Below are 18,025 nucleotides of genomic sequence, written 5' to 3' on the forward strand. Positions count from 1 at the left end.
ACAAACTGAACACCAAATCACTATCAATTGGAACAAGTAAATCTAAATTTGACAATAATGATCCAAAGTTTTTAACAAAATACCACCCAGGACTTTATAAAATTAACAATATACTTCGAGTAGCATACAGTTTATTGGACAGCTCTGCTTCAACTAAAAACATATTCAAATACATTCCAAAAATAAGATTTAGAAAACCACCAGTTTTGAAAGATATTTTAGTCCATCCAAAATTACCTAAGCACAAAGACCAAGAAAACATGACAGTTGGGTCACATCCTTGCAATAAACCCAGGTGTTTAGTTTGCAACATGTGCTCTACTTCAAAAACATTTACAAGTAGTTCTACACAAAAATCATACAGTATATTTGAAGACTTAACATGTGAATCAAAAAATATTGTTTACCAAATTCAGTGCAAGTTATGCCCTAAAGATTATATTGGTTCAACGATAAATTCTCTTAGAACAAGGATGACTGGGCACAGGTATGCATATAAACATAAAAAAACAGAGCAACCTGTAGTGGCACATGGCTTAATACATAATTTAAATTTTGAAGAAACATTTTCAGTAAAACCAATTAGAAAAATATCACAACATTTAAGTACACACAGTCTGAGAACCATGGAACAAGCCCATCAACTCGTCACAAAATCAAAATTTCCAAGTGGATTAAATTTAAGGTGACTTAGTCAACAAAGTGAATTTATAAAATTAAATCATATGTTCACCATTGTACATAATTCATTCTTATTTTTCATTTTCTGTGTTGATGTTTTATGTTTATTCTGTTCTTATAGCCCTATTTATATAATTTTTGTAATTTCCTGAAGACGGCTTAAGCCGAAATATAGAAAATGTTTATTACAATAATTGAAGAATTCTTATTGAAGATTAATATACATATATATATATATATATATATATTATATATATATATATATATATATATATGTTAATGCAAGTTAGTAAAATTATACATTAGTAATTTATTATTCATTAAAAAACACTGGATACATGGTACTAACAATTATTTTTATGCAGGTTAGGAGTTTATGTAGAATTCACATTGGAGATTACATTCTTAATCCCATACGCCCGAAGAGTGGGGTTGATTTCTTTCTTAAACTTTCTGAACTTTTCCGTTACTTTACCTAAACTACTTTTTCGCTTTCTGGAATTATTTATTCAAATGGAACTAGTAGTTGAACTGGCTAACAGCAATACCCCTAACCACGGCTTAGATCGAAATAAATCCCTTGGGTTAGTACCGATCAGTAAAACATAAATTCCAAAATGCCGATCAATAATGTTTGAGAGCTAAAAATATTTAAAAACTAACCTAACTATGTTCTTCTAAGTAGGATGGCAATGGCCGACAAATCACAGCTACTGTAGAAGTACATAAATAAAATGTAAATTCCCTTAAGATAAGATTGGTGTAACCGCTGAGCACATCAACCGTTATTCTATGTAAGCGATAAGATATAGAATACGGGAATTCCATATATAAATGAAATGAGAATGGGCAAAGAAACATTTATTGAACAGCTTTATAAGCGATTGCACATTTTTTGAGAGGTTTGAATGTTGAATGTAGCTCTAAGTCACATTCGTTTCATTACGGCGTCTTGGATCTGACGCTTTCACAGACTTCTTGGAAACTGTAGTCATTCTCGTCTGAAGATGTTTAAACATAGTCGACGACGACGAAGCTCAAAACGAACCATTATATCGTTTCCACATTAGAGACATTTGGTGTCTCATTAGAAGCACAATTGTGTGTACTACACTTTTGACACGATCTGTAAGGACGGTGGAGCAACGTAGTTTTCGAAATATAACATAAGTATGGGTGGTTGAATTTGAATGTACCATTCATTTTTTATGTATCCAACACAGAACATACAGTCAGTCATTGTAACACTTTACATTACACACTTAACGAACAAGCACGATAATGCACAAGCTAGTCGCACTTGATTACAATGACTATAACACTACGATTCGTAGACAGAGTGGAAAGGACAAACATTCTGTTCTTTCTAATATTAGACGTCTTTACTATTATATCTTAGACATATTGTAGCAGTAAGGTTCTTACCATTAGTCCACGGGTTATTTTCCCAAAGAGGTTACAAAATTTTGAAAATGGGCTTGGCATATTACCATAAAGTAATAAATTACACATTTTGACATTCTCTTTTTAGCTGATTTTAATTAGTTGTTATTCTATGGAGTTCAAATCTTAAACACTGTAACGTTTATTTTTACATTCATGGTTTTATTTACTTTTTAACAGCCTATGTAACTTGTGTTGCCACTCTTTAAAATTGTTTTCGGTGATTTCCTTCCACGAATCATGTTTATTGATGAATATAGAAATTTTTGGTACCGTAATCGCAAATATTGGCTAACATTCAAAATCCATGTATGAAAATGCAAAATGGATTTTTGTTTCAAAATGATACCTGGTACATGGTTTCTTTTTTTCTTGTACTCGTATATCGTATTTATTTTCGAGTGAAAATTTCAAAGAGCAGACCATCCATCCGTTTATCCCTCAGTACGAATACTCTTAGTAGAAAGTTCGAAAGACATTTTTTTCTCGGTGTAAGAAAAAAGGTATTGTTAAGTACATTATAAGTCAAAGAGAAATCCGTATACCTTTCTGTCTGAGTAAAGTATAAGCGAAAAATGTACTCAAATCCAACTCTAATCATTAATTCGGTTCGTTAATTGAATTTTAATGATGCAACGTTCTGATACGCTCAGACAATGGCATTACATGGCATACAAGTAAACGTACCTTGTAATATTGGTTTGCGAAACTAGTGTAGAGGCATACTTAAGAAAATGCTCATTATGAGGGTAGAGACTTGCAGATCTGGTAAGTTGTGCTTAAATAAAAATTAATGTTAGTCGCGAAATAATTAATTACTATTTGTAACATTTATTAATATATGTGATAGCGTGCCGTTGTTTATTAGTACTAAGTTCATTTAGTAGTATTTGTATTTACTTAAACATTAGGTTTTAACACTGAGTGAACGAAAGAGATCAGCTGTTGTACCTCAGATAATTATGCTAAATTTATCATGGTCGAACCACCCCTGTGCTTACTTACGCTGCTCAGCTTGGCCTGTGGAGTTGCATCTCTAGTACTAGAATCGTCGTTATCACTGATGAAACGATCAATATTTTATCAATGTCAGACCTGTCTTTGTGCCTTCTGCACAAATTCAATTATTATATAACTATCCTATCTAATTCTATATATTCTAACATTCTCCTTTTTTATTTTACCTATATTGTTACGCTTTGATTTGTCTCATGCGTGGTGAAGTAAATTATCTCCTACAAACCCATGCTCTCTTGAAACTCTCTCTGATCTCACGTAACCTGGTCCAAAGACTTCTATTTTAGTTATGCTCATAATAGAGAACTTATATTCGTGAGTGACTTTTGGCACATTCCATGGAAATTCTCTTATCTTTATATTGCTTTTAATTTTTCTATATTTTGAGACCCTGACTGGTTCTCCAACATTTAATAAAAAATCATTTTTAAACAACAAAATGGTGTTTTTGTTTTTAATTCTCCTGCTTACATGAGAGCTGTTATAATGTTATTCTGTATTGGAAGACAGGAGTTATTTACTTCACTAACAATTCCTAGGTATGGAGAAGCGGAAATGTGACTTAATTGTCCAAGCATTCAAGTCAAAAAATAAAATGCTAAATATGTAAAAGTAAATAAAATGGTGTTGTTTCTGATATCCCTTTCTAAATCCATAATCAAAGCTATTACATCTTAACCAACAATTGAGTTTTGAATAAATCTACTTATATGTTTTGAGTTTCAACAAGCAACGTCTGTGACAACGGTTTGTTTCAAAAAGCTTAGGATTTAAACATATGAGACAGTCACATGATTTACTTTATCGTAAACTCTTTCAGGCCCAAAACATTGTCTCCACATTTTAGTCATGTATAAGAATAGATTAAGAAGGGAACCTTACAGATCTGATAACATTTATTATTAGATTTGTGATTGTACTAGAAGCTCAATTCACCAGCTCTTAGGAAAGTATTTTAACAGTTGTGTCATAGAACAAATAGACAAGTCAGTGCATTTTTCAGTCAGTATTTTAAACTTATATCCTACTAAGGATATAAATGACATTATTCTTGGACATCATGCAATTTGACATCTGCAAGTCCGAGGCATTTTGTATGAGCTTCACTTTTGCCAGATCCAAAGATCATAGGTCATTTCATGATTATTGATCTTCTGTAAATTAAAAGGTTGAAGCTCCCGTGCATCTTTCTTCATAATTAAACCAAATTTTTAAATTAAGATAAACAATGCTAGGCACAATTTTAAATTAAATCAACTCGCCTGTCGTCAAAAGTAAGATATGATTATTAATTCTCAAACCTGATAATATCGAAGTGTAACTTTGACAGTCAACTTTACGTGCAAGGGAGTGCGGTGCAAGATTTCCTTAATGAGCCACATAAGTACATACAAATAATTACACTATCACTACTCTCTCTTTGAAATATTTAGCATATCTTACTCTGATATGGTAACAGTCACTGAAAAATCCCGATATGGAAAATACAGAAGAGAGATTATCGGGTTACAAGCAGATGTGCTATCTGCAAGCAATATTTCGAGATATGCCTGATGCAGGTATAATGTTCGTAAATTCGAGCCACTATCGTGCTAGTAATTGTATAGTTGCATATAAAATTTGAAACCTTGGGGATTTTTCTAGGTCTTATATGATTTGTTTACTTCTTAATTAACTCATGCTTTTGTCATTAAGGAAGGAATGAACACCTAAAAATATCATATTATGGTCCCTTTTTGCCATGCATGTATCGGGAAAAAATAAGAATTTTAAATGCATTTGTCTCTTTTTACACGCATAATACGAAATATAAAATTTGATTTATTTACGAAAAATCTTCCATTTCATTAAGCAATCTATAGTATAAAGAAATCGTGCCAGATACGTAATAATATCCAATATAGCGTGTCATACTTCGCAACAACCTTCAATATAAAAATGTTGGATATACTTCTTTAATTCAAATAAGAACTCTTATATGTGTACTTCCGTACTAAATAGAATCTAAAGTCTGTAAACATTAAAAAGGTTATCTTGATGTTATAAAACAAAAAACTCGTAAATAAGTATCTATATATTGTCTGGAGTGCCGTTAATAACAAATGTATGGAAACCTTATTTATAACATGTGTTATGAGTATGATTACAACAAACTGGTATATATAAAAATTACCTAATAATGGTTTACGATATATAGATTACTATTTCCAAGCGTGTTTATGATTTATTTAACGCTGCTATAGTACACTGTAACGTACTACAATATCATATGTATGATGTACACTGGAAAAAATATAAATTTAAAGCTTTAAAAATATAACATCATATGTTTGTTTCAATCCATTTACGATGATCAATCAATGGGAGATATAATTTATTTCATATTTTTATATCTCCCATCACCAACATATAATCAATCACGTTTAATAGGCGGAGCTTGTACACAAATAAAAACTCAGCTCATTTTATTAAAGAGTAATTGTAAGTTATCAGCATTACTGAAACTATTTCCCTTTATCTGAATTTCTTTTTGTAGCCAAAGTCGTACAAAAAAGGGCTAAACGCAACAGAATTAATGCAGTAAATGACCACTTTACTTAGTCTAAAATAAGTGTGTTGATTCCAGATAGGTAAAATGCATAGGTTACATTTACATACATCTTGGAAATATAGATTACTGGGATAGGTCCGTTTTCTTCTACAGGTAGGCCTAATTGCCTAACACGTCATTAATTTTAGTATGAAATAACAAAAGAAATAACCACAAAAAGCGCAAAATGTATTACTTTTGAATATATTATTTAAAACATTAATGATTCAGATTGACGTTTAGTTATTGTTTTATGACATAAACGTAAAGTCATGTGAGTATAGAATGGGTACCTTATGAGCTCTTTATAATTTTTGTTCTGGTTATAGTTCATTGGAAAAGTTAGAAAGTAATGTAGTTACCTGATCAGCTGAAGGAAGTATTGAAACTGACTCCATTTAAACCAAGTCATGACGAAATTTTTGATAAAGACACACAAATAATGACCATTGGATCTATGCTCACTATCATGTTTCCCAGAACCAAAAACAGCGATATCATTAATTGGTGAATAAGTTAAATAAGGCCAGTCTTAGATAGGTGACGGAAGTAAATTCTTTTGCTGATTTCTATTTTCAGAATGAAGTCATAAAACGATTTATGAATGAATTAAAGCTTGCACAACAGATAACAGCAGTCTGATAACTAATCTGATTCTAATATAAAGAGGTGAGTATTGATTGCTGCACGAGAGTTGTTTTCCGTAAGGTTATATTGACTGATTGCCCTGAACCTTTGATCCCTGTTTGTTTGATAAGTTATCCCTACGTTCTAAAAGTACAAAACTAGTATCACAGTAGCGGTCGACAACAACTTAACTCCCTATTCTACTCTTCTCTGATTCGTAAGTAATTTGCGTACTCCTCTGTATTCATGCATTAGTTCTTTTAACAAGTTGTTTAGAATTGCACAGTAAAAATATTATATACGTCCATATAATCTAAATTGAAAACGAAATAGATTGGTATAATCAATCAAACCACAGAAAATAGTTCACAGAACAGTACAAAGGTTTAAATATTATATGTTCCACCTCAAAACAAATTAGGGGTTCAATTATATTCTTCATTATAAACACTAAAACAATATTAAAAAAAAAATCTCATTTTACTCGTCAATTTCGACAAAGGGAGTTTTACCTTAAAAACGACAAAAGTTTAAACTTTAAACACAGATTTATTGTTAAATAACTTTTTTAACATTAAATTAAATTAAAATAAAATAATTAATTTCATGTTACAAGTCTATCATATAACGAATAATCAATCAATCAATAGTATCTTTATTTAGAATAAAATTAATATAATATAAGGTTACGTTGATAAGTTTAAAATCATAAAAATGTAAAGGAGGAAATCTGTTGAAATTAAAATTAACAGTCATTTTGTTACATAGATATTGCAGTGTACAATAATGAAAACATTAAAATGAAGTCTTATGAACAGTTAAAATAGTGGTTATATATAGTTAATATAATATGCATGAAATAATCCAATGGAATTGCCAGTTGTGACTAGAATTATGTCATCGGCAAACATTATTGGGAAGCTAATATTATTCGGGAATTTAAGTGGGTCAGCAGTAAACAATACAAACAGAACTATAACCGTAACAAACGCATGACATTTAAATTTTGTGACTTCTTTTTGCTTTACTGTTTATGAAGAGGGTAAACTTCAGATGTTTTTAGTTTGCTAGGGAAAATTCCCTGAGACAAAGGTATATATTACATGCAGGAGGGGCTGATATATTTTATCCATTCAAAACCTTGGCACTAAAATCATAAATCCTATAATTATGAAGAAGTTGAGTTTAGTAAAGTAATTGTACTAAAAATTTCATTGTATGAAGTGGGGTGCGTTCCATAAAAATCAAAGTTGTAAAACATTTAGGATTTTGACGAGTAGTTTTGAAGCGGAGTTTGCTCGGCTATATTCGTAAAGAAGACGTTTAAATTCTCAAAAAGCCTATCCGACTGTTCATGTATCATTAGCAATATTATTTATCTGCAATGCTGATTCTGAACTTTCTTGTTTTTAAAATATCTTACTGTTGTTCAATATTATTGGTTGATTTGTGTTTTGCTCATTTAACTTGAAAATGTTTTGGTTAAAGTAAGTCTCATAATTATAATGATCCTCATAAAATTTTTAAATTTTGTGTCCAGTTTGAATTGTTTTTCTTTTTGATTTTTCTGCTCCATTTGTTATTGAGAATATTTATAAGAAATGAATTAGAATTTCATTATATAAATTGCAATTATTAGTGCAAACATTACGAACTGCAGCCTGTTGACTAATTATTCGAGAAATTCTGAACTATGTTTTATTACAACTTGATTCATATAAACTTCTAAGAAACTAATCATGTGTAATTTTGGTCACTATCATTTCAATCAATGAATCTTTAGTTAATTTGAAATTTAAACAAAATGAAACACACACACACACACACACACACACACACACACACACATGTATATATATATATATATATTGTTACCCATTTTCGGCTTATAAAACGTTCTGTGTAGAAATTTATTAACATATAAATGTAAATAGATTTCGGTTTATTATATTTAAAGTGGTCTCTGAAAAATTGCCAAACCGTAGAAATAAGTTACATAATAACATGAATTAACTAACAAGTAACATAAATACATGACAAATAATAGTCAAAATGGGTATATCATAGTCTAACCCCAGCGACTGATTTTTATTCAGGGAAACAAACTATAAGCCGTATCACTGACAGACCTTAGGGATGATCCCTCAAAACTACGTATAATATTAAATGTGTAATGACGAATCACTTTCTCTTTCTAATCTTCTTCAGAAATTAAACACGTAAAATAAATGTTTTTACGTATTTATTTTTTGTCAATGTTCATAAGTAAATTTAATTGATTTATTGAGGGTTTGCAATCATATTTCATGCAGACTCAATTTATTCTGGCTATTTATGCTAATTATACAACAAATTAATTTAATTGCACCACTTTATAAGATGGTGCACTTTATGGTACAATATTTCTCTCTCAAATATTGATTAGGATATATTTGGTAACTGAGATAGTTCAATATCAGTTTCGTAGTAAATTGTTTTTTAAGTTTTAGTAAGTGGGATATGGGCATTATTATATACGTAAAGGAGATTGTGAAACATATTTAGGCCTAGGTTTTTGGATAATGTCTTGCATTAGGCTCATCAAGCTAACATAAAAGCTATGTTAGGATACGATGGAGCTAATAAGAAGCCACACGAAAGTAATGGGTTCTTGATAAGGAACATTTTACTCGTACTGCCGTAAAAGTAGGCGTATCATGCTCCATTTATGGAGGCTACGGTTAGGCTAATTAGTACAGACCTTGTCGGTTATCATATCGTAACATTGTAGCAGTAAAAATGACGTTGGCCGTTCTCATGGTTCAATTGTTATCCAATAAGGTAGCCCATAATGGATATTTCTTAATCAAGGTATGTTACTTTAATATAGTATTTGCTGAACTGTTTGACTGACTGTATCACTCTCTCACTAGATATTCAAAATTTAGCATTTTATTTGAATAACAAGACAGGTTATTTTCCTTCGTTTTATCCGAGATAATATATAAAGAACATAACAATTTTGAAATATTTTTATTCGTACAAACACATGTATTTATAACTCTTGAAATAGAGTCATGTGTTAGGAATAATAAGGAACTAAAACGGGAAAGCCTGATTGCTTAAAATATTGATTTTAAAGTAGATTTAAATATGGATTACTAGATTTAAGCATGGATTACAACAACTCGTTAGTTGATAAATAAATGTAGACACGGTGTATTTTTTAAAACAAAACGTATTTATTTTGTTTCTTCCATCAGACTAGTAATTTTTTTTAGTAAATAAATATCTATAAACATTTGAGTAGGACTCTGACTTTTGAACACTTTATTAAAATTAATTATTATCAAGACATATTTCTAACACGTAGCTCTATTTTAAGAGTTATAAATACATAAGAGGTCGTCTAAAAATCTTCAATTCGGATGCAATAAAATTTATTTAGTACTACAATAAGAGATGAGTTTAAGAAACTAATATACGTGTTGTGTTTCTAAAAAAATACCAAGGCAAAGTTCAGCATGACACACAGACACACAAACACACGCGCGCGCGCGCGCACGGACACACACACACACACACACATATATATATATATATATATATATATATATATATATATATATGTGTATGTATTATATTATGTATCATGCTGAACTATACATCAATCAATTAAGTTCTTGATTGCTAATCTACATTATGCAACTCGTGTAATGCATGGTACCATCAAATTAAGTATGGTAATTTAGTCGTTCATTCAGAATATCATACTCAAATATACAATTAAACGACCATTCATTCATAATCCATTTAATCCCCACTCCATTCATCATGCTGTTTACAATTTAGCGGTCTTTTAATCAAATGCCAAAAAATAGTCAGAAGTGTAAAATGTTAATAATGCTAGGACACTTTTCAGCCGAGTGTTGTAAGGTTTTTTATATGTATTGCCTATGCATTAAATAAGTTTTCTGATGGAACACAAATGTTATGTAGATCACAAACGTCTTGAATACCCATGAATTATCGGATGGTATAGATATGGTATTATCTACCGGGATATGGTATTAAATGCCACATATGTAGCGGCCGGTTGAGTAATTCCTTTTCTTGATGGAAGTTTTCTCATGAGTTTCGATTGATTTAAACGTCTTTACAGATTTTACTATCGCGATAAAGGTGGAAGATATGCAGTCTATGTTATCTCCATTTTTAAATATCAATTCATGTAATTAGATGTATGTTATCAGAAACGTCGTTATCAGTTTCAACTTGATTAATGAGAACGTACTGAATGTGAAAGTGTTATGATATTTTTTCATAACTGTGTTATTTATCTCCATCAAAAGGCTTAATATGATATTTTTCAAAAGGTTTTCAATTATATATTAAACATTTTATTCAATTAAAATCCTCTTGTTTCATTCCTCAATGAGTTATGATTAAAACTGCTTTTCTGTTTGACTTCCCAATCATTATTGAACATAACTGGTTACTTAGAAACTCTAAAGGTATTGCCCTTAAACATAGAAAAAATGTATATAATTTAGTTAAAAAATATTATTTATTTTAAAATATGCATACTACAATAAGTGCAATAACTTTCTTGGTATACTGCACATACGGTTTCATAAATGGATACGCTTTTTTTTACAGACACCTTTAAAAACAACAATTTATATACGAGTATATCAACTTAGTATGTATATAACTTATCAAAATAAGTATGAAAAGTTACATACAAATATTTAAAATATATATCTTTAGTGTAGAAAACACTTGACCAAGGCTATTTTATATTTTAATTTGTATTACTATCGTGAACAATAGAAATTACACTTTATTAAAGATCACTTACTCAACTACCATATTTGTTTGTATTTGTCTAGTCTGTATATTTATTCAGTTTGTAGATTATTTGTTGAATAATTTTATTTGAATACAAAGTATGTAATATTCATGATGTTTTCAGGAAAATAGGTCTACATATTCTACGTGGAATCAGTCGTTATATACAGATTCCCAACGTGCATATATTGGTTCAGAACCAAGTTTGAGATGTATGGAATATTATCTGCGTATCTCTTGATCACTACTATATCAAGGGTTAGCAGCATCAGTGACTTGCCCCACATCATCATTATCTTAGCAGACGATCTGGTAATTTGACATAACATTACTAATTACATAAACTCCTTTACTAAACACTGTGATTTTGATAGGTATTGTGTGTTATATGTGTGAATTGTGTATAATAATTACTGATATTATTGTTACCTATTGGTTGAAGTTACCTGTTTAAATCTAGGGGTGGAATGACGTGAGTTTCCATGGCTCTAATCAATTTTTAACACCCAACATTGATGCTCTGGCATACTCTGGATTGATACTGAAAGACTACTACACACAACCGATTTGCACACCTTCCAGGGCCGCTTTACTCTCTGGCAAACATCCAATACATAATGGTAAAGTTTGAAATCTATATATTTACTTCCTTTCTTAATCTCTAACATTAATAACTATGTGTAGAAGGTAATGTATTAAATTGGTTGTCTTAACAGATAGTGACGGGCCTTTTAAAAGTATGTATAAATCTTAATTAATAATTGATACTGCAATTACAAAAAAATGTCTTACAGTATTTTATATTAAGTTAATCTAAGAAGTAATAATGAAACATTACAAAAAACCTCTTCGGAAACATATATACTCATATTTTAAAATAATGAATATATGTATACGAGATTAAATTGCAATTTATAATCTTTTATCAGTTATCTATCCTCCTTCTTATACAAATTTATCCTATAATCTTCTTCGCTCATTTATTCAGAAATTTATTTTCCATATAAATGCAAAGAAAAATTATAGAAATGAATCTAACAAAGAAATAAATTTTTAGCAGAAATTATTTCGTTTGTATTTCAATAATCAGAACAATTAGGGAAGTTTTTATTTTACTATTCACCTATTTCGTTTATTATGTTTACGATTTTAAAGATTATTACGGAAGACAAATAGATAATCCTAGCTTAAAAATACTTATTTACAAATACCGATTTTGACCAAATTAAACATATATCAAATACCTAACTCTTTGGACTTAACTTATCCTCTAGTGTGAGATAAAATCATATATTGAAAAATAAAAAAATAAAAAACATTTGTTGGAAAAATCTAAAACAATAAACAAGAGTTTTGATTAAAATTTCTTTAAAATAAGAACATTTCAAATCAACCCCAATCATACCTTAGCTTAGCCGTTATATCTCCAGAATTATTACAGCTTTTTTGATTAAATTTAGTATGTAAAATAAGTAATTATTCAAGAAATTTTAAAATTATCACTGCAGTTCAATGAATTTGAAATAGTGTCATTTTAATAAATCCGTATTTAGATATATTTTTGAAATAACAATTAATACTTCTATCAGTGCCTGGAACATTTAAACAAAATACTTAAAAAAAATGAACAAACCTTTTTAAAACTTTACTGAATTTCCTTAGTATTATTCTTCATTACATAATGTGCTAATCACCTCTAACATTCTTGTTGTCATTTATGACATTCTCTTTAACACGTTTTACGTTTATTGTCGCTTTTACGTTCTGTTGTTACGTTTTAATTTTATCGTGTCCAACTGGAAAAAATTAGATCCTCTTATAAACATTTAGATATAAAAATATTTCGATCGATACCATAGGAATTAAAATAGTAACAAATCCAGAAAGATTGAACAAAAAAATGAACAAACATTTTTAAAACTTTACTGAATTTCCTTAGTATTATTCTTCATTACATAATGTGCTAATCACCTCTAACATTCTTGTTGTCATTTATGACATTCTCTTTAACACGTTTTACGTTTATTGTCGCTTTTACGTTCTGTTGTTACGTTTTAATTTTATCGTGTCCAACTGGAAAAAATTAGATCCTCTTATAAACATTTAGATATAAAAATATTTCGATCGATACCATAGGAATTAAAATAGTAACAAATCCAGAAAGATAAAGAATGTTATGGCAATAATGAAACGAATGCAGCAATCATGACCACAAACTCATATAATGTTTATTTTTCGAATAAAAAACGGGTAGGGTACGATAAGCGGACCCAGTTTTTTATATCGAAGAATGTAGTCTTCGATACCTAATATTCGCATCTCAAATCCTAGACTATCAATTGATATAAAAGTATCTATAGTCCTCAATAACAATTATATGTTTTAAATTAAAATATGAATTTAATATTTACAGTGATTAAACAAGTTATTATAACAAATACTAGGAAAACTGAAGACTACCATATTTGCTCCTCTCACAGTTACAGTTGTTTCTTTTCCACAAATTTCACATAATGGAGTTTTCGGTACAAGTCCAACATGTTGAAGCCACAAAAACAATATATTTTATTTATGTTTTATCATCTTTCAAAACAATGTCGTGTAGTTTTCTAAAGTTGACTGCCATTTTTAATAATTAAAATTACTGATGTAAAATTGAAGTATTGTTTTAGTGTTTACAGCTGTTGATATAGACTATTTAAGTTAATAACTCAAAATAATTAATCAGTATCGATTGATTATATCGATGGTTATGATGAAGTAATATCGTTTGCCAATTTCGATATAAAAAACCGGGTCCGCTTATCGTACCCTACCCTAAAAAACGATAAATCTGTAAAAAGATATAGAGAATCAGGAAAATTAGAATTTTAAATTGACCTCTATCTAAGATGTAACATTTGTTTAATTTTTACCCTTCTAAAAGTTTTTTTTAATAAATGGAAAACGTAATGAACCTATTATAAAGCCAAAAATTATATATTAAATGAATACAAAAATCTTAGAATTAATCAGAAAGGCAAAGGAAAAATTAAAAAATTTAAGAATTCTTATACAATCTCTTATATGATAAATATAAGTCTGAACGTGTAGAAATATATTTTAAAAAGATTTTACGCTCTGTAAATATTTCAAAGTTTCACATTCATTTACATTAGACATAGAGAATGAAGAAAATATGCTAGATATTGTAAAAAGTATTGTAAAACAGAACAATTAATTGATGTGGATTATAATCGGATAAAAAATATTTATGAAAAAAAATTTATAGATGTATATTTACTAGCTTAAAACATGGCTATGGACTAAGAAAAAGTTTTATTTAAAATTTTACTATAAAAAAAGTATTTCTATTAACGAATGTATATCATATTTTCTAATCTAAAAAAAACATATATAAATCGATTGAAACTCGTGAATATCGTCAATTTTGATTTACTAAACAGGGTTTTCTAAGAGGGTCAGTATAGAAATATTAAAAATATACTGTATTAATCAGAAATCTGGTTTCTATTCTCCAATTCTTAAATAATAAAAACTGATTATGCAGGCGATAAATTTAAGTTTCTAATAAAATAAATTGTAGGTTATTAAAGTGTACCACAACAGGTTTTCAAGTAAACACTATTTTAATAAATAAATCATTGATTCGAAGTAGATTTGATAAACTTTTTCAAAAGAATTTACATTGTTTCGAAGTAGATTTGAAACCATTTCCAATACATCTCACATTGATTCCACGCACATTTTACAACCTTGGATTTAATATTCATTCCAAGTAGATATATCAACATCCCAATAGTTTTTACATCGATTCCAAGCAGATTTTACATTCATTCCAAACAGATTGTTCAAGTTTTTCCTACGATTTGCTTAAGGTTTTTCAATGAAACTGCTCAGAAGCACACAGCAAAAGAGTTTTAGATTTACTGTCTATATCTGTAGATTTATGGTACTTTGGACAGAAGTTTATATTGGTAGACTGATGTCCCCAAAAGTGGTCCAGAGACCTCATATTTATATGTACTATCTACTCAAAAGCTTTACCTGTAATATGTTCCACTTAAGGAGGATTGTCATTAGTCGTGCCTCATTGGAAATGGAAATCATCTCAAGAAAGCTTTGAAACTATGATTTGCTAACAATCATGCCATTAAGCAATGTTAGCATCAGTGGAATATTATGCCATCAAAAGCGACATATACAATCTAGCTTAATTGTCAATTATGAAGTCTCGACAAGGCATTACGGCTATGCCATCTTAAGTCTTGTAGCTTTGTACTTTGAAAATAATGTTATATGTATACTCTTATAGTATTATTTGATCTTTTATTCAAATTTATTTCAAAATTATATATTTTATTACCTGAACGACAATAGTCATGTTGATATATTTCTGTGTATGTACCAGTTTGTTAATATTTGTGAAAATTACTTTTTATGTTTAGTTTTTAAAAGTTACATTTAAAGAAGAAAAGTTACATTACAAGAACTAGTTTTTAAAAGTACTTTTTTAAAGTATTCACATATTATTTACAAGTGTATCAATGATTCAATACTAAAAGTGTTATTAATGGAATTTCATAACTCCAAGTTAACACTATTTTTAAGTATTTAAGTTATAAGGTTAACATTTTAGAGATTCTATGTGGATGGAATAAAATTCTATATGGATTCTATAAACATGGAAATAATAGAGTACTCAATAATCTAGAAAAGAACAATAAGTGATGAAAAGAAAAGGTTGTTAGATCATTTAACAAGATTAGCCTACTTGCTAAATTGGATTTGATAAAAACATACGAGGTCACTTTAGAAATATATAAAAAAACGATACATTTAACCGTAGTTGTTAAATTAATTATAACTAATACAACGTACATAAATGGTGAGTTTAATACAATCCCATATCATAAAGAAAACGTCGCATGGAATATCAAATCTTCGGGTTTTTGTTGTCAGTTTATATGGTATAAAGCGTCGGACACAATAGATCTCCGGAGAATCCTATTTAATAAATTGGGGGGGAAATCTACAATAAATCCAGTTCCTTTCAAATTCATGTACTGTATTGTCGACTTATGAAATAAACCCAGTACATACAAGAAATTCATTGCAGACATAAGCAAATATAAACTATGAGTTACAAAAGAATCAGCAAATAAGTTTAATTCTAAAAATGCTTTTTTTACCCAGGAATGCAGCATGACGTCATATATGCACCGGAACCATGGGGTCTGCCGCTGACCGAGAAGTTGATGCCGGAATTCTTACAGGACTTAGGGTACACAACAAGAGCTGTGGGCAAATGGCATCTGGGGTTCTTTAAGGCAGACTACACTCCCTCCAGGAGAGGATTCGACTCGCACTACGGTGCCTGGCTAGGCCATCAGGACCACTACACTCACATGGCATTCGAGGTAAACACGTTCAGTTGGCAATCCAGACCATTCATATTGTTTAGAACATGTAAAGGATATGTTTCGTGTAAAGCGGGAAATTAAAACAAATCGTTTAATTTAACAAAGATTAGTACAATTACTTTTGGAGGGCCAGTCGAGGTCTTTATCTTCCCATAAATGTGAGGAGATAATTTAAGGATAGTGAATTTCATGGAATGGACCAAAGAAGTCGCTCATCAATAGAAGTTTTCTTTCCCGAACACAACCCTCGGTGCATGAGACCAAGAGAGTTTCGGAGGGGAGGGGGAAGCGTTCCAGCTTAAACACTGGCGGATTAGTCCACGTTCATGGAAGAGCATTCACTTTAGCACGCTTAAAGCGACACATAAAAGGGTGTACAAAGGAAAACAAAATAGGTAAAATAGTAAGAAGAATGGTGAGATAGAGTGGGTAAGATTGGATAGTTATTGCAGAAGGTAATGTGTGCAGAAGGCACAAAGTCACAGCGTAATGTAGGAGAAAAGTAAATAGTGTCGATGACCATGCCGATACGAGAGATGCAGCCATACTAGCCGAGTAGCGCAAAGCAGAGGGGTAAAAAAAATTAAAACTGTTATTTGAGCAGATAATCACTATCAATTGCTCATTGAATAAACTTAATATGTTTATTTAAATAAGAATACTACTAAATGTACTTAAAAGCAAACAGTATTAGTCAATAGTAAAATTGTAAACATTAAATGTTTATTCTATGTGCAGAAACATCCGGGTTTTGACTTCCACAGAGAATTGAATGTCTCTTGGGAAGCAAAAGGTAAGTATGCTGCTGATATCTTCACTGAAGAGGCGGAACACATAATCCAAGAACATGACGTCGAGTCACCGCTGTTCTTGTACCTCGCACACATCTCGCCTCACGCACCTCTCGAGGCACCACAAGATCTGATCAACCAGTTTAGATACATACCAGACAGGAAAAGACGCACATTTGCAGGTAAATTTGTATGTGATCCGAGGCAGCCACTTAATACATTTTATAATATTTACACAAATTCTCTATAACAAAATTAAAATTTAGCTAGTGAAAGTCTTGATCATCAACACTGACCTCAGCTTCTGTTTTTACTTGAAATCGAACACCTTCGATATGGTCCAGTGAGTGTACAACAATGGAACCCTGAATTAGATTAGTTATTATGCACACATATCGTCAATGCTGTTTACCGAAGGTTTTTGCCGACTGTCTCTATTAACAACATTTTATATTAAATCATATGTTTAGATACCACATGTTAAGCAAATTATATGTTTAGTTTGTATGCTTTCAGTTGTGCTTGATGCAATAAAAATACAGTATTCAAGTTTTGGTTCTGAAGACTGTGTATTTATAGCAGAGTAAATAGCGATGACTATGATCAAATCATTTAATTTAACC

The 18,025-nt window shown here is 30.1% G+C and overlaps 1 protein-coding gene across 4 annotated transcripts in view; it reads left to right on the forward strand.

The window, feature by feature from the left end:
* The first annotated feature begins 2,814 nt into the window (after window positions 1–2,814).
* Window positions 2,815–18,025, forward strand: part of LOC124354356 (arylsulfatase B-like) — a 28,888-nt gene continuing 13,677 nt past the window's right edge. For 2 of the 4 annotated variants that reach the window (XM_046804739.1, XM_046804742.1), the window contains exons 1-5: window positions 6,426–6,575; window positions 11,313–11,500; window positions 11,649–11,808; window positions 16,385–16,608; window positions 17,350–17,584. In XM_046804739.1, coding sequence (XP_046660695.1) covers window positions 11,399–11,500; window positions 11,649–11,808; window positions 16,385–16,608; window positions 17,350–17,584 — 721 coding nt within the window. In that variant the 5' untranslated portion in view covers window positions 6,426–6,575; window positions 11,313–11,398. Of the gene's footprint in view, window positions 2,893–6,377; window positions 6,401–6,425; window positions 6,576–11,312; window positions 11,501–11,648; window positions 11,809–16,384; window positions 16,609–17,349; window positions 17,585–18,025 lie in introns of those variants that run through there. The other 2 variants (XM_046804741.1, XM_046804740.1) reach the window with 2 other exon arrangements.

This window comes from Homalodisca vitripennis, chromosome 2, assembly GCF_021130785.1.
Source record: "Homalodisca vitripennis isolate AUS2020 chromosome 2, UT_GWSS_2.1, whole genome shotgun sequence".
NCBI lineage: Eukaryota > Metazoa > Arthropoda > Insecta > Hemiptera > Cicadellidae > Homalodisca > Homalodisca vitripennis.